The sequence below is a fragment of the Sinohyriopsis cumingii genome, chromosome 10 (genome assembly GCF_028554795.1).
Source record: "Sinohyriopsis cumingii isolate HCF-2022 chromosome 10, ASM2855479v2, whole genome shotgun sequence".
Lineage (NCBI taxonomy): Eukaryota > Metazoa > Mollusca > Bivalvia > Unionida > Unionidae > Sinohyriopsis > Sinohyriopsis cumingii.
Window position 1 is genome coordinate 25,735,774 of NC_142970.1, and position 19,246 is coordinate 25,755,019.

At 34.2% G+C, this 19,246-nt stretch overlaps 1 protein-coding gene across 1 annotated transcript in view; it reads left to right on the top strand.

The window, feature by feature from the left end:
• Positions 1-10,555, top strand: part of LOC149789772 (uncharacterized) — a 44,248-nt gene extending 33,693 nt beyond the window's left edge. The window contains exon 2 of the mRNA XM_089973119.1: positions 1,713-10,555. Coding sequence (XP_089829245.1) covers positions 1,713-3,372 — 1,660 coding nt within the window. The 3' untranslated portion in view covers positions 3,373-10,555. The remainder of the gene's footprint in view (positions 1-1,712) is intronic.
• Positions 10,556-19,246: the final 8,691 nt, after the last annotated feature.

Below are 19,246 nucleotides of genomic sequence, written 5' to 3' on the forward strand. Positions count from 1 at the left end.
GCCCACCCACCCCCCCCACCCCCCGCTACGCCTCTGCTACGAGTTAGACCTTGACGCTGATATTTATGTTTTGGGCGTCAGGGTCTTAGAATGACAACAAATTTGCGTCTTCCACGGATTTAACATACGGTTTAATTTCAATGTTCATGTCTACAAATTGAATTAATTTACGGAATTATCCGGCAGTTACTGAACAGGATGAAAAACGCCATTATGTTGTCTGATGGAAATAGACTATCCCATAGTGTACGTAATATGGCGCCGTGTTAGTATGGAAAGTCCGTTAAGCATGAAAGATGAAGTGGATTCTAGTATTAATGCCATTCTGGTCACAGTCAGGTTAGAAATTATAAATCAATGATTCAGTTGACTTAGTTCTGTGCACTTTTTGTCACATTAAACGATTTCTTTTTTGAAATCGTTGGGGAGGGGGCTACAAACAGACGGGGATGTAGAGTCAGACTAAAGTCAGACTTTACTTACTCTGGTGTCTTTTCTCTAATAAATTCAAATTCTTGCAAAAGAAATGGACTTGTTTTAAAGTTTCGTTGGTCTACATTTCAGTTGACAGGAAAACGATGAAAGCTGGGAATTCCGATATCGGGTTAAGTTAAAATATTATTCTTTAACTAAACGAATATAAAAAGATATTATGCCTACTGGAACTGTAAAGTAATGCTTCGTTTCGTTCAAGAAACTTATCCGCCACATGAACTTACTTAAACATTCTTCGGAATACATCGACTACCGTCACATTGCAACAAATTCAAATGTATGTCAACGGAACATGAAAATGCATCCATTTGCAGGTATCATATTTTCATTCCGCCAGGATAAAGTCAGCACAGTCAGTAAATTAATTGCATATAAATTAGTGGATTAGTATCGATACATGTTGCCAAATGTGTGAGATATTCCCGAAACTTTGACTACTCGTCCCGATGTCAACGTCAATAACTGATTCGAGTTCCAAACAGTCTGTAGAAATGTTTATACACAGTAGCGCAGCACACTAGCGGACACATACGCGTAGAATCAGTGATTTTACATATATACACACACACACACACACACACACACACACCAAAACGAGGCAGTAGGATTCGCCCTCCCAGCTGCTAAACACCAGTTGATCAAAACAAAGTAGAAAACTCAATCGATACGCTTGTAAGCTGTCAATATTCAGATAAATTAAAGATACCCATGAAATTTAATTATTTTTTTTTATATACTAATGCTTGTTATGCTTCCAAACCAAAAATTGGGGAAAAAACTAAAGGAAAATTGCATCTTTCCATTTTAGTCTTACATATACCATTTATGGACATCAAGCATGCCCAGTCTATGTCACGTGCTCTGAGTTATTAATAGACTGGCCGCAAATAACGTGAACAGTTAAAAAACAGATCTAGAAGTTAGAAATGATGGCATTCGTCAAATAACGATTACAAACTGGTCTACGTGTATACGTTTTTGCCATGTATATTCGATTGTATTTGAGTATATTTGAGTAAAGAGAAAGCGCTGGAAAAAAAAAAACTTGAAATGTTTCATGAAAGTGTAGTTTAGAAACGGCAAAGAAGGATGCATGCCATGGAAAAGTTATAAAATATGACATATTATGTTTAATGAGAGTGGAGATTTAAAATTACACGTGAGGATTCATACCGGAGGAAAACCATTCAAGTGTGAAGTATGTGACAAAATGTTTAATCAGAGTGGAAATTTAAAACATCACATGATGAAGCATACTGGAAAGAAAACCATACAAGTTTGAAATATATAATAATTGTTTTTAGTTGGAATGGATATTTGAAACGTCACGCGAGAATGCATACTGGAGAAAACCAATTAAATTGTGACATGTGCGATAAAATTTTTAGTGATAATGGAAGTTTAAACCTTCACACACGGATTCATACTGGTGAAAAACCATACAAGTGTGAAACGTGTAATAAATTTTTTGGTAGGAATCACGATTTGAAACGTCACATGAGAGTGCATACTGGAGAAAAACCGTTTAAATGTGAAGTGTGTGATGCAAAGTTTAGTCATAGTGGAAGTTTAAAACTTCACATGAGAATTCATACTGGAGAGAAACCATTTAAATGTGAAGTGTGTGATGCAAAATTTAGTCTAAGTGGAAGTTTGAAACGTCACACAAGGATTCATACTGGAGAAAAACCATATAAGTGTGAAGTGTGTCATAAAATATTTAAAAGGAGTGGAAATTTAAATGTTCACCTGAGAATTCATACTGGAGAAAAACCATATAAGTGTAAAATCTGTGGTAAAACGTTTAATCAAGGTGGACAATTAAAACTCCACATGAGGATGCATACTAGAGAAAAACAATTTCAATGTGAAGTGTGTGATACAAAATTTAGTGATCGTGGATGTTTGAAACTTCATTTGAGGATTCATACTGGGGAAAAACCATTTAAATGTGAAGTCTGTGGTGCAAAATTTAGTGGAAGTGGAAATTTAAAGCTCCACATGAGGATTCATGATGGAGTTAAACCATATAAGTGCAGGGTTTGTCATAAAACGTTTATTCAGAGTGGAAATTTAAAACTTCACATGAGGACACATACTGGAGAAAAACCATATAAGTGCGAAATGTGTGATAAAATGTTTAGTCAGAGTGGAAATTTGAAACTTCACATGAGGAGGCATACTGAAGAAAAAATGTTTAAGTGTGACGTTTGTGGTACAATGTTCATTACGTGTGCACAGTTAAAATTTCACACAAGGAAACATACTGGAGAGAAGTCATATAAGTGTCAACTATGTAATAAAATGTTTACTCAGAGCCAATATTTAAAACTTCACATGAGGATGCATACTGGAGAAAAACCATATAAGTGTGAATTATGTGATAAGATGTTTAGTCAGAGAGGAAAATTAAAAATTCACATGAGAAGGCATACTGGAGAAAAAACGTTTAAGTGTGATGTTTGTGATAAAATGTTCAGTAGGTGTGAATATTTAAAACTGCACATGAGGATACATACTGGAGAAAAACCATTCAAGTGTGAAGTTTGTAATAAACTGTTTAATCAGAGTGGACATTTAACACAGCACAGGAGGATACATACTGGAGGTAAACCATTCAAGTGTGAAGTGTGTGATAAACTGTTTAGTGTGAGTGCAAATTTAAAAGTGCACATGAGAATACATACTGGAGATAAACCATATAAGTGTAATTTTTGTGACAAAATGTTTAATCAGAGTGGAGATTTAAAACTGCACATTAGGATACATACTGGAGAAAAACCATACCAATGTATGGTGTGTGATAAAATGTTCAGTCAGAGAGGACATTTAAAAGTGCACATGAGGATCCATACTGGAGAAAAACCATTTAAGTAAATTCGTTGTCAACACATGTTTGCTATCTTGATGAGATATACAAAGATATGTATTCATATCATTTTCTTTCCATGTTTTATCAAATTAACACGTTTAAAAATAAGAGTGAACATTTCAAATATGATTTTGTCTGACTTTTGATTCTTTGACAACATTTACAATATAAATATTCTGTTTATTGAAAATATACATTTGTTAAAAAAGTTATAAAATAACAGATTTGATACATATCATTAATATTTTATGTTAGTGTTTATCGAAGAGATTATCACATACAAGTGACCATTACTACAAATGATGTACTTTGTAATGAGGGATGTTATGATAACACTTCAACTGAGCTATACATGTGGCCTGTACTATATTACTTGGGGATGTTATGATAACATTATTCAACAGAGACATACAAGTTACCTGTGTTACATTTTCCAGAGTTTATGATGAGAGTTTATTAAGCTATGCATGTGAGACATACAAGTGGCTAGTGTTATAATTGAGAGACTTTATAATAAGAGACAACCTATAGAAGTGGCTTTTGTTACAATTGACACAGTTTAGAGTGAGGGTTGGTTTCATAACACTGCCCATGGGAGATATACCAGTGGCCTGTTTTACAATTGACAGAGTTTAGAGTGAGGGTCGGTTTCAAAACACTGTAACACTGCCAATAAGAGATATACAAGTGGCCTGTTTTACAGTTAACAGAGTTTAGAGTGAGGGTTAGTTTCAAAACACTGTAACACTGCCTATAAGAGATATACAAGTGGCCTGTTCTACAATTGACAGAGTTTAGAGTGAGGGTCGGTTTCATAACACTGCAGCACTGACTATAAGAGATATACAAGTGTCCTGTGTTCATTGTGCTCTATGAGGATCTGCAGGAAAAAATGTTTGCCATAATTTCAAAGTAATGAAGGGGCAGCAGGTCTTCAGCATGGCAAAGAGACTGACCTTGATTTCTGGCTTGAATATTCCAAATGACAATGTGGTATGTCTGCATATAATAATTTACAGATCTACAGAAATGACAGCAAATGAGAGTTTATTAAGCTATGCATGTGAGACATACAAGTGGCCACTGTTATAATTGAGGGACTTTATAATAAGAGACAACCCATAGAAGTGGCTTTTGTTACAACTGACACAGTTTAGAGTGAGGGTTGGTTTCATAACACTGCAGCACTGCCTACTGGAGATAAACAAGTGTCCTGTGTTCATTATGCTCTATGAGGATCTGCAGGTAAAAAATGTTTGCTGTAATTTCAAAGTAATGAAGGGGACAGCAGGTCTTCAGCGTGCCAAAGAGACTGACCTTGATTTCTGGCTTGAATATTCCAAATGACAATGTGGTATGTCTGCATATAATAATTTACAGATCTACAGAAATGACAGCAAATGTCTCAAATTTTTGTTTGTAAAACATCTATAACCCCACTGGTGTAATTTTGCTAATATGGTGTAATGAATAGTGTAAATCTCCAATGATTATCTCAAGCCCTGCTTGGCAACATTTAGCAACTGTTTTACCTGTTTCATTTGGATTGTAATTAGGTTCATATTCCCTATAAAAGCATGTTATTGTACGAGCAATGAAGAGAGAGATTACTGTACATTATTCATGTATATTGATACATATTGAGTAAAACACATGGGTCCATTAGTTTGTTAAAATATTTTAAAGCAGATTTTATTTCTTCATCTACTTCAAGTACTGATACACATGATAGCAGATGTTGAAGGCATCTCTCATTTGAAGGCTGAGGTCATCATCCAGATGTGTCCACACACAATTAGTTCTTAATATGAGTGTTTCGTGTCTTTTTATGTTTATAAAACTGTAGATAAGAACACAAACTTCTTAATATCATCACTGAGTTCTTCTTTATCATTGTATGACACATAATAGCAGCAATTTTATTTCTTTGCAAGATTTCTTTTTGACCTTTAACAGATGTAACCCTTTGTATCAACAGGTTCCATAGTTTTGACCTTTCACAGATGTAATCCTTTGTATCAACAGGTTCCATATTTTTGACCTTTCTGAGATGGAACCGTTGGTATCAACAGGTTCCATATTTTTCACTAACCATGAAAATGTTATACCTTTGTGCTAATTTTCGAGACGAAATCTTGTAAGTAAAATATCTTTAAAATAATACATTCTTACTTCATTCCCTTGGCATATTTCAACGAGTAAATTTTGAACATGAGTTACATCAGTTACATGGCATGCAAGCATCATGCAGCCACTTGGAATAACTGTCATAAGTGTGAAATATATAGCTACTTTGGAATAGCAACAGTCATTCTAGAATTGTAATATCTTCCAATATTCATTTTATGGAGCAATTTCAGTAGGAGATAGAATACCACTTCTAACTTAAAAGGGTCCCCAGACTCGTTATCCTAGTATATTCTGAGATTCCAAACTCCCCAGAGTTTTGGTCCCCCAATAATTTTCCCCAAGAATATATTTATCTTTTCCTGAGATCTATTTTTAACAACTGCTGTTTGTAACTCATGCCCAGAAACCAAAAGTAAACTGCATGGAAAATTTGCTAAGTGAAACTTCCATGGACCAATGCAGATTGCAAAACAGGAAACAAATCTTTACTCGTCTTGTGTCTGGGGACCCTTCTAAGCTAGAAATGTCAGAATTTTATCTCCTACTTAGCACTATTAAGCAATTTTTTTAGATTATCATTTTTCATATAAGATCTATGTTGCATAATAGCAGTTCGATCACAGAAGACTCATCCCATTCCATATTTGTTAGACCAATTGAAATCATCAGCGGTTAGCACAACAAAATCTGTTGTTCCTTTCTCATGAATAAGAATAAGAGATGGTTTTGAATCTGATCATTATACGCTTTAATGATGCTGTTCACAAGAGCGCTATCATTAACGATTTTTGCAATGATAATATATCAATACTCTTGTTCCATTATTCTTTATGTTTATACAAAATTTAACAGATCTTGACATTTACTGTTTTAGCTATGGGATAGCTATAAAAAATTTATGACCAAATAGAGATAAACAGTTTTATTAATATTTGTATAATGCACACTTATTAAAGATACAGAGAATAAATTAATTTTAAAAAATATAATATATTATATTATATTATTGACGAAGATTCAATATTTCATCAGAACTCAATTTATGTAATAAAAAAGTATGGTGTGCATGATACTTATAATCAAGTATTTTATAAATAATTAAACATAATATATTAAGAAATAATTTAAAAATGCACTTTCATTTTTAAGAATTAGTAAACTTATTTTTATGATATTAGTTGATACTTTCACTAATTAAGTTATTCTGCAAATTAGAATAATATAAAAATGTTCTTATCTGAATGTAAACAGCGGATGTAGTTCATAAAGAAAGAAAAAAAGAACAAAAAAGAAACCAGGATAAGTTTCCATTAGCAGACGTTCCATCTCAGAATCAGCTGTAACAATAGGTTGGAAGGAGAAATCTTGCAAAGTATGGGAAATTTTTGTGCGGCAACATGAGATGAAAATGATTGATCAGTTTAATGTTTTATATCTGATATATGTTGGTTCATACATTTAAATATTTGTTGACTGGTTTGGCCAATATATTCGATGCCACATATTTTGCATATGATCAAATAAATAATATTTGATGTTGCACAATTAATATCACAATGCATATTAACAGTTTCTTTCATATTATTACTATTGAAAGAAGTATTTTCATTAATAAAAGAACAGTGTGAACATCTAGGTCTATTACATTTAGTTGATGATCCTATTTTATATGATGTCTTTTTCTAATTTAGAATCAAGAAATCTTTAAGATTTTTAGTCCTTTTATAAACAAGTGTGGGTTTGCTTTCGTGTAGTGATTTAGCACTTGCTTTTCATGATAATTTTAATAATCCCAATATTTATTGATAATTATACCTATATTAGGCAAACTTGGATTATATTCAATAACAAAAGGAATTATATCCTTGTTTCTATATTTGATTTTATATTGTAAAGATTCAAGTCGTATAAGAGGAGATACTTTTTGGAAAGCAGTATTAATGATGTCAGTTTGGTAATTTCTATTTAAAAAATGCTGACCTAACTCTGTCAAAGATGATTTAAAAACAGCCTCATCCAAAAAAATTCTACTGTATCATTTTGCTTAACTATATGGTATTCCATTTTTACATGATTTAAGATGGCATGAAGAATATTCAACATATTCATGAATATTTATGTTTTTAACATGAATCATGGTAGTAATGTCATTGTTTTCATTTATCATGACATCTACATCCAAAAATGATACTTTAGTTTGAGACACATTATATGTAAATTTTATTGTTGGATGTAGTTTGTTTAAACTGTCTATAAAATAATAAAGGTTTTCAAAGAGTAACTCTCATAAAGATATCGTCTAAACCATACATCTGGTTTGAAGAGGCATTTATATAGAAAATCATTTTCTAATTTTCACATAAATAAAGATGCATAAGGTGGTGCCATAGGACTATGTATTCCTGTTCCCATTTTATGGAGATAGTTTGTATTACCAAATTAAAAAAAAGTTATTTTCGAGCACAAGTTTTATCACAAACATGTTCTTTTGATAGTTTATATGTATATTCGTTTTCTTCAAGATAATATTTACATGCTTCGATGCCATCATTGTGTGGTATATTCGTGTAGAGTGAAGCCACATCAAGTCTAACTAGAAATGAACTTTCGGTTAGTTTTGGTAAAGATTTCAGTTTGGTGATGAAATCAAAAGTATCTTTGACATATGTAAGTGGTGATTTCATCAGTAGTTGTAAAGTGTGTTCAATATATTAAGATATATTATTTTTAAATGAGTTATATGTAGAAACAATGGACCTACCTGAACATTTCTAAAGGTAGTGACTTATCATAAGTTGTATGCATTTTTTAAAAAATATAAATCTGCGGTGTGCTTATTTTATTTGGGAAGATATTGAGTTCATTATATATGGAACAATTGTGTATAGAGATTTGATTAACACATTTGCTTATTTTTTTTTTAAATTCTTCAGAAGGATTATAGGAATGTTTTATATAATATTCTTCATCATTTAATTGTCTTTCTACTTCTTTAATATAATCCTCCTTATTCATTATTGCTATGGTGCTAGACTTATCAGCTTTTTTAATAATAAAACTTTCATCTTACGATAAGGTACGTAGAGAATTTCTTTAGATATGTTTGTGAAATGTTTTCTTTTAGGACCGATATTTAAAATTTCTTGTCTAGTTGCTTCAATATGAAAATCGAGATAAATATCTCGTCCTCTAGAAGGTTTAAATGGTGATTTTTTTTTTTTAAAAATAGGGCTGATTTTGTAGATGAAAATTACTTTAATATTGTGAATATATACGTGATTGTGAGAAATAGTCTTTTAATATTAACGATCTTGTGTATTTGAAAAATGCTTCTTCTAAATTAATATTAATTTGTCATGCACTTTGTTTCTTGGACAATATGATAATGCCTTACCTACAAAAATGTAATCACTTTTAGAATTCACTTAGAAAGGTTTAACACAATTTCTTTTCCTCTTTCGATTTCCTTTTGTCTTTTCTTTTCTTTCCTCCATCTGTTCTTGTTTTCTATTCTAATAAATCTCCTATTCGTTCTGCTGTTTGTGTTGTTTGCAACAGACCGTAGAGGGTTTCCATTAGTCCTTGTATTGTTGCTATAACGGTTATATTAGATGCCTGCGTAGTTTTCTTCGCCACATTATTTTCTGCATCTGCATAGGTTGCCTTTTTTTGTGCCTGGGCTGTTAAATTTTATGCTTGATCATTTTTGCAATTGTTTTGAATAGGTCTTTTTTTATGTGTGATTTAGTTGATAGGTAATTCTTGCTGTTGGCAATGTTTGTTCCATTTTATTTTTATATCTTGGTTGTTGTTTCTTCCGTGTGTGATTCTTAGTTACTGCACGTTTAATTTTTACATTGATAAAGGTAATTTCCTCTGCTGGTTTGTTTGGTTGTTGATTATCTCTTTTTGATTTTTCTCTAGTAATTTTTGATGTTGCAGTTTCTCATTTTCCAGGAAAATTGTTTTTCTGTCTCTGTGAATTGTGTAACTTTTTAAGTTGACGATAATAGTTCGTGAAGTTTAGATTCCGTCTTTTTTTTTATTAAAAAAATTCTTCAAAAAAAAATGCCAATATTGTCTTTTTATCAAAGTTTTTAGTTCATCTTTATGTTCTTCGAGTTAGTTCTCTATCTTGATCACTCTCCTCTGATGTTCTTTTAGTCTATCACATATTTCCAACGATTCTTTTTCCAATAATGAGTCAATATATTCTTGAAACTTCTTTGATGCTGTAGCATTCCCAATATGAACTTTTAGTTTTAAACGCAGTCCCTTTGGCACAAGATTGTCTTCCAGACAATTTTCAAGAAAACGTGCGTGTAATCCATTTTTCATCTTTTTCTCCGCTAATTTTTCCATTGTCGTTTTTAAATAAGTCGTTCTATTGCTAATTCGTGGATCATATGTTGATGCCATGGTGTTGTCCAGGTTTACATTGATAAAATATAAAATAAACAACACCAACACGTCGAATGTGTAACTGGTTTCGCTTTAATGCTTCATTAGAAACTGGTCACACATTCGACGTGTTGGTGTTGTTTATTTTATATTTTATTTAGATAGAAAATCATAGTTGTACTTGTAAAACCTCAGATATATTTTTCCTGATATTTAATTGTCGGGTTGACCAAGAACATCAAGTAATTTATTTTTATTTAACCACTCATTTCGATCGGTAAAGCATTTACTTTATCAAGTTCTATCGTAAATCTGGTATATTTATCTTTGCTGATAGGATAATAAAAGTTTTCATTTCATTGTGATAAAATCTCAAACAATGTCTTAAGGAATGGAAAATAGGCATTATTACTTCCTTTAACCAGCAACAACTTAATTGTGTTATTTCCCGATTCAAAATATTTACCACATTCTTCGTTATCGATAATGAATTCCAGTGGACCTTGTTTATACACCAACAATAAATTTCAACAACAATTTCTTCAGGATTAATTATAATGTTATCATGAACACTTGTAAAATTATTATGTATAAATTCATATAAAATTCTAAGAAATCAAAGAACACCTAGCTCAATAAAATGTCTTGTCATTGGAACCTTTGTCCGTTTTATAATATCCATGTACTAGCATATATGAACTTCTACAATTATGATATCTTTTATCATCAAATGGTGATAGCGCAGTCTTCGTCATCACTTGTGTTTCTGTTGTATGTTTGTCATTGCATAATGCTGTCATTTTAACCAAATTCTGTCCGCCATTCAATGATATGATATAATCATCAAAATTTAACTTATTGCTTGCTATCTTTTTCTTCATACCTTTTGCTCATTTATTTAGCTTACCACCTTCCTTTTGGACAGAATACACTTTACCTCTTAATCCTATAAATCCTGTAATTAAAACAGCATTTGTTTCATCCTTACATTTTCCTATAACATTTTTGCTTGTTTCATCAATGTATGGAGAGCTCTTAGGATAATCTGTCATCAAAAGTTTCCTTGTTATCATACATATACTTGTAAATATCATCTGCACTGATATCAAAACATAACGAGTTGTTATCTGTGACTAATAATTTTGTTATATTACCAAAATCTTTTTTTATTGTTCCGTAGTGAAATTCGTGGAATAGGTACTTACTTTGTTCCAGAACACTAAACCCAACATATCTCGGTATATTTAACATCAAAGTAATCTTTTTTCCGTGAACCGCCAAGGTTTGTGTTGAAAATTTTCATACTTATACAATCATTGTTTGCTACCAGCTTGTTTCGCTGTTCAATATTATTAACTAGTACTGCATTGATCCGATTTCAGATATTTTCCATTGTCGTACCAAATACACTATTATTCATGAGCTTAAAAGTCTTTTTCAAATCTGTTGTGGATATCTTTGCTTGCTGCATATTATTATAAATATAACTTCTTTGCCATCACCCTTGTTTAAATTGTATTGCCAGATAAATATTGCTTAAGATTAGTCCTTGCTTCAGACATTGTTCGAGATTTTCTATATGCATGATATAACTTGTTTCAATCATTAAATTTGGTATAAATTTTTTACTTAGTATTTGCTGATACCAAAGTTTTCTTTTTGTAATCGCTGCTCGTCTGTCAAAGAACTAACATCTACCGAAGTCATGTAATTAATACGGATAACCAAGATCAACCTCAATAAAGTAATCGACATGAAGAGGTTTTTTTTATATCAAAATATCAATATCATCAACCCATATAAAATTGCTTAAAGGGATTGACTGGATCATTGCCTATTCATTATTCATACACCTTATATATGTCAAGACAGACGATGTAATTTCGTTGGTAGGATGAAATATTTTATATATTCCTTGTTTTGCAACAGGATGTTTCTTTGTGATTACACGTATTCTGCCTTTTATATCAGCCTCAATAAAGTTAAACATTCTTTCATCCGGTAGTAACTCGATCGTGGCAGCTGTTATTGATAACATAACATCTCAAGATAATCAAGGTGCTATGTAGTAATGTGCAGGATCTAATTTATAATGTTTCATAAATTCCTCAAATATAATGGAGAGCAATAGCACATCGGCTTTTAGATATAAATAATGATAGTCCGCAATTGCTCTACAACCGAATTTTTCCCAGATAAATTTTGCTCGCTGATACACTGGATCAGTTATATTTTCATTGTTGAGCTTACTATAAAAAATCACTTCTTTTAAGGTTTCAGGCTAGCACGGCCAACGATGCTGCCTTATTTGTAGTGAATCAATAAAAAGTCAATTGCTGAACGTGAATGACAGATATTTTTCACTATTGTTTGGATTGCACTTAATATTATGTTTCGGTATATTTGGATCACTGAAAGCTTCTACTATAAAATGTGCATGATAACATCTCAAATTTCGAAATATTTCCCCAATATAATCAGGACATTTAAAATAGGTATTGCATTTGATATGTGCCGCGCCTCTGAATTTACTTGTCAAATGACAATGATCTCTTACGCGATCTTTTTGACCAAGAGTCTCATTACAAATATGACAAGTTTTAGCTTCGTTAAATCTTTTATTTCATCGTTAGTCATCGGTAACATTGGCGTGACATACTTTAACATTCTATTATTTTTTTCATTTTCTTCCAACTAGCTCAATAATAGCCATTGAGCTGGATTTTCACCACGATATAACTTAACAGGAACACTTTATCGCTCATCATCACAAACTTTGTAGGCAATACTACAAGGAATATGGTCATAAATAACTTTGTATAATCGGTTTATACCCCATCAGCTTTACGAAAGCGCCTAAAAATCTGCATTGGTCACAAAAGGTACTTAAAGTTCATGACGAATTTTTTTAAATTTTGCAATCACGTTTTCGTCGTATGATGGCATATATATTCGTTGTACATGTTTGGAATAGCCTTTATGTTTGTCAAGTTCTACTTTATCTGTAAATTGATGCAGACACCTGAAGCAGAATTCTTTTATATTATTATCTTTGCTGATTTCAGGTCCAACCAACCGTGAAAAAAATATTTTATGAAGCAATAATGATCCTGATATAATAATACATTTATTGTGCTTATATCTGCAGAATCATTAATATTTAACGGATAAACATCAGACTTGTCAAATATCGAAAACACGTTGATTGTGATTGAATGATTGGATCATTCTGTTTTTCAAATTTTGGAACATCTTTAACCTATACAGGAAACTGGATTCCATCAAAATTTAGCTTATGAGCATGATCAACGTATTTTGATACTCTTTTAGAATTTTTATCAGCAGGAAATAACGCTGCTAATATTGACCACTGAAAACATTTATTATCTTTATTAAAAACATTAATGCAACTTCTGGTGTTTTTCATCATGTTTGGTAAATCTTTGTATATAGGAACCCTCACCGGAACCCCGTAACGGAGTTTTTTTTTTAATGTATTGATATGCACAACAATGACTTGATTAAAAATCCAACCACTACCCACATGTGTATACTCGTGAATTTTGTTTTTCAGTATCATAACGCAGCTGGATACATATGTGACCTATATCTTCCCCGGCAAAGTGTGGGGTTCTATGACGTACTGTGATGAGTTGGGTGGGTAGCTCCCAATATTTTATTTGATTTACTATGGAACTCCCACCCTGGCTCGTTTTTGTAGGAAGTTAAGTTAGTGATAGAGACAGGTAAAGCTCCGAGCCCCCAGTCTGCAATACCGACAATTAAATTATTAAGAACACAATTGTGAAATTCAAAAGGATAACAATTTAAGACAATTTAAACGATATTAATTTCTCAACCAATCTTCTTCCTCTCGACCATGTAACAACCTATATCATCACGTGATTATAGTGTGAGATGGCTTTCCCCTGTACATGGTTTCTACTCATCTGTGTTTTACTCTGCCAATTCCTTTCCTCCTTCCAGCGTTCTCCATACTACGATTCTTCCTGTACTCGTCCCCTGCTCGTCTCCTTTTCTCCTCCTATTTCTCGCTCTCTAGCGACTAGGCTTGTTCTCTGCCTACTGCCTTGCTCTATCCTGTCTCCCTCTTTGTGACTCGGGACTTACTACCCGGTAGTTCTGTCCCCAAAAGCTTCCTGCGAAAAACACAAGGACATTAGCATGTTTTGTTAGCCATCTCGCCTCACACTAAATCAATAATCAATCATCAGATAAAGGCTATCTACATCTTCGGTCACGCATTCGTGCACATCGAAAACCCACACGTTCTTATAGAAAACAACGTTGCAATAAAGGGCGGCATCCTACTTATCATACAGGCATCACTAAATTGCGTACGGCAGTCGGAAATTGTCTGCTGCCGAGAAGAACTACTCCGTATCGGAGAGAGAATGCCTCGGAATCGATATATTCTTAATCTCATTATTCTAAACAATATCACAACAATCAGAGGCATTTCTGTACATTAGACTCCCACAAGTGTACACAAATATTCAAATATCCATATTATTGAATTTTACACACTGCAACCATTTCCAAAGTTACAATTCAATTCAACAGTTGCAATATCTAGAATATCACATGAACAAATACACTAGTTTACCACGAAGTAACCCAATAGCGAATTACAATATTGATTCTGACGAGCTGGCAATCTACATAATCATAGCTCATTTCTCAAGTACGCATGTAAGTTAAACAATACAAAAATAATTCTACGTACTAACGATTCTAGTAAGTAAATATACATACTGCACATAATTACAATTACAATGCCGTAACATTCTGCAACAATCGAGCAAATAACTCACTGACCTTTACAAAGCTTTCTGTCCTTGGAATGTATTAAGGGTTTTCCCGCCAGATCACAAGTGGCACCCGGAGTTATTGCTACAGTTTCCCAGCACGATGCCTTACAATCACTAATTCGTTCCCAGCCCAAATGACTGTTAAATTCTGGTTCGAATTGATGGCCACACCCTTCCTCAGTTCCGATTGGATATAAATTATACCCCAGTGGGTTCAGTTTAACAGACGAGCCTCAGGTCATCTGTCAACTCGGGGATATTAGCAACAGCATGGAGGGTCCTTTGTTCTAGAACAAAGTTTCCAACGTCTACATGTGAGTTTTGACACCTAACGAAGCGGGCTCTTGTACAAACACGAATCGCTACGATAGATGCAGGGACTACATACCCATTCCTTTGATCCTGACTTACGTAATCGCGTGCAGGCAAACGTGACACAAAGATTCATTTTGTTGTTGAGCTGGTCCATGTTTCTGCTGTTGCAAGATTTGTAGCATGACGCGAAGCATCATAACGAATTATTTTATGTAAGCTAATTATTTCATGTGACTAGGAACTTTGTACTTCTATGAATCGCCATCTCGCTTCTGACAATGTTAACAATTTCTTTTTAAATAAATTTATTGAGAAACCGATAGACCGTTCGCGGTCACGTTTTTATGTGAATGACAAGTTTTTTTCATGATCTTATATTTAAAACAACCTCTTTTTATTTGTTTTAAAATCGTATTAGCCTCTTTTTGCGACCTACAGCCCTAGTACGACGTCGTTGCTGTAGCTGATATGTTTTGTCAAATCCATTCAATATGGATATACTTCTTAATTGCCTCTAGTCGCTCTCGAGCTAATCTAGATCTGTGAAATTCCATTACTGATATAATAGTGATTTAATTACGCACACACTACAGCAACAAGGAGGGTGCGACCAAGAATGAGTGTCCGACGGGTAACCAAACACATTTACAAATTTGAAAACAAGCGGCAAACGATAAAGTAACAAGATGAGCTAACTCAATTAGAGAAGATCTCGGCCATTTAGAAGCTTTGACCTTGTATTTTCATTTTTTGTATGAAGCTTTATTTTCAATGAAGACTTACTCCGAAATTGGTTTGTTCACACTCCCTGCTGTTCTGGGAGTGGTTTTTGTCTTCGTATTAAACGGAGCTAGTCGCTCTTTGATCGCAGAAAGTGCTTTACTAGCTACACCACCCATATTATTAGTACCTTTATCACGGACAACATCAATAGCTTTCATTTATAACTGCTTTACAATGCATACCGCTTTTGGGCTATCCTTCTTAATAGACACTGATCAATATCGCTGAGACCAACTCTGTATATCATCAATTTCATCGATTAGTGATGGATGAACATTCATGTCCATGGCCGCACCCGCAAAATGTCCCTGACAAATCCCAGCTATTTCATTGATAATTTCTGTGAAATTATTACCAGCCCATCGCCCAAATCCAACTAACATCTTAGTCGATCAACGTCGGCAAGGACGTTAATGGTAGCACTTGTAAAAGCAGTAGCAAAACTACGGACAGTGGCACTAGATGTAGAAATATCAAAAACAGTAGATGGATCATAAAATTCGTCTGGCGATGGTGATGATGGTGGTGAATGCGTTAGTTGTGATGCTGGTGGTGATTGTTGTCTCCTTCGTAAAGATCGACGCTGAGTGGGGCGGTAAAGGTGATTGTTGTCTCCCTCGTCGAGATCGAAGCTGCGGGTTAATGGGGGGGGGGAGAGGGGCGATGATGATGATGATGTGATATTGATGGTTGTCTCGCCCGCAGTTTATTAATTTTTTCATACAAAGTCTTTGTACGTCTGTTCATGCTGTGTTCCATTGATTGCTAAAAATACTCCAGCGTTCACTAAACCCAATAGCATACCATTTTTTTCTGGAGTGCTATAAGTAGTCAAGTGGGACGATTCAGGGACAATGGGAAAATACATTACAGACTCCCCCTGGGACTGTTTAGGGACAAGCTTTATAGGGACAGTGGGAAAATACATTATAGACCACCACCACCCGGGACTGTTTAGTGATGATGGGAAAATGAACATGAGGAATATTGGGTCTGTTTACGGACAAGGGAAAGTGGAGTTTGTATAGCGTCTGACGTGTTTGGTAACGGAGATTGGTAACAATGTTACAACCAGGGAAGGTGACATAACAGTACTGAGCAAAGAGCGAGTGTACAGGTGTGCACCGGACTGACCTCAATCGGGATGAATGGGTGGGACTTAGATTTATATAACACAGATAATAGACAAACACTTATACAATATTTAAAAAACATTTAGTCAAGAAAGCAATTCTTTTCGAGGCATATGAATGACCCTTACATTCACTTCACATATTATATACTATCCACACACTCAATGGTGCCATAAGAAACACAAATATACTATCCACACATGCGAAGAAGCAAAATCCACACCACACATCTACTATCTACACACGGGAAGGAGCAAACATCACACCACACATCTACTTTCCGCACACTCGAAGAAGCCAAAACAAACCCCAATATATATATATATATATATATATATATATATATATATATATATATATATATATATATATATATATATATATACTATCCACACACCTGAGGGAGCAAAAACTGTCCAAAATATTCCTATCCACACACGTCAAGAAACAAAATAAAACCCCAAATATACTAGCCATACACGCCAAGAACCAAAATCAAACCCTTATTTTACTATAAATAATCTAAATATACTTTCCACACACATGATGAAGCAAAAACTAACCACAAATCTACCATCCACACACGGGAAGGAGCAAAACCAAACCACAAATATACAATCCACACACAAGAAGAAGAAAAACTAACCGAATTATACCATCCACACAGAAGGGAAGCTAAAAAAACACACATCTGCTATCTACACATGGGAAGGAACAAAAACCACATCACACATCTACTACTCACACACGCGAAGAAACCAAAACAAACCCGAAATATATATACTATCCACACACCTGAGGGAGCAAAAACTATCCACAATATTACTATCCACACACACGAAGAAGCAAAATCAAACCCCAAATATAATATCCACACACGCCAAGAACCAAAATCAAACCCTTAATATACTATCATTACCTTAAAGATACTATCCACACACGGGAAGAAGCAAAATTTAACCACAACTCTACCATTAACACACCGGAAGAAGAAAAACATAACAAATTATGCCATCCACACAGAAGGGAAGGTAAAAAAAACACACACTCTACTATCCACGCAAACGTACGTGAGCTCATACAAACACACAAACACACACACACACACACACACACACACACACACACACACACACACACACACACACTTAATTACGTCAGTAAACGAGCGAGTGTTTATAATGACACTACTCCACATACACACGAACTGGAAACCTGAATAGTTTCTTTTCTAGAGAATTGGAGTAGCCCTGAAAAGAGCTGTTTTTTTAAAACTTCACTTCTCTTCTGGTGTTGGGGCCAGCGTGCTTCCAGTTCTATCTCCCAATCCCATTCTTCTTCAGGTGGTACTGTGAAGATTGGTAGTTGCTTCTTTATTATTATTTCCGGTCTGACATGGCAAATCGGTCTAATCAGAAGGATAGTATTCTTTTCATTCTCCTTCTCCGTTTCCTTCTCTCTCTCCATCTTCAATTGTTCATCCCCTATACTTATCTCCTCCAGGATACGTCTGGCATTCTCCAGATCCCATTGAAGCTCCAGTAAATTTTGGACTCTGCTCATCTTCTTTACAGTTTACCAATCAACAGCGGTAGCCAGACTGACGAGCGTTCCCTGTATATTGGTCTTACATTGCCCATGTTATTACCAAATACGCGCGGACTCGCTCACTTTTTAATTACAAATATTAATCAAAATTTTTGACAAGCTACGGAAAGAAACGAAATACTTATAGTCACACTTCTAACAAAGTCAAACAAATGAAGTGTTTATAGACGCACTTTGAACAAAGATAAAGAAAAGATGTTATAGACTTATAGACAAACTTCTATTTTTCTGACTACCATACCATTGGAAATCGAGTTAGTATTTTTTTCTAGAGTATTGGGTAGCCCTGAAAAGGGCTGTTTTTGTGGACGAGGAGCTATAGCAATCTTTTATGATATAAGATTGCGACCTTGTTTGGCCGCAGGCTTTCACACAGGATAGGGTCTGCTTCTTCGGAAAGAGAAGGAGAACTCTTTGGTATCGACACGACAGTCGACAAAACCTCTGCCAGTTTCCTGCTGCTGCTGTTGCTATTGCTGCTATCTCTACTCTCTGCTCTCCCTGCTGTTTCTGAAGTCTGTACTTCTCCGTCCATTCTTTTTTCTCCTTGTTTATTTCCTCTCTGAAGACCTCTTCTATAATGTCTTCAGTGACTTTCAACATTCTGACATTCTCTATCTCTTCAGGCTTCTGTATCAAGCCTTGCCTGACACTATGCAAATTGACGTAAGCTTCGT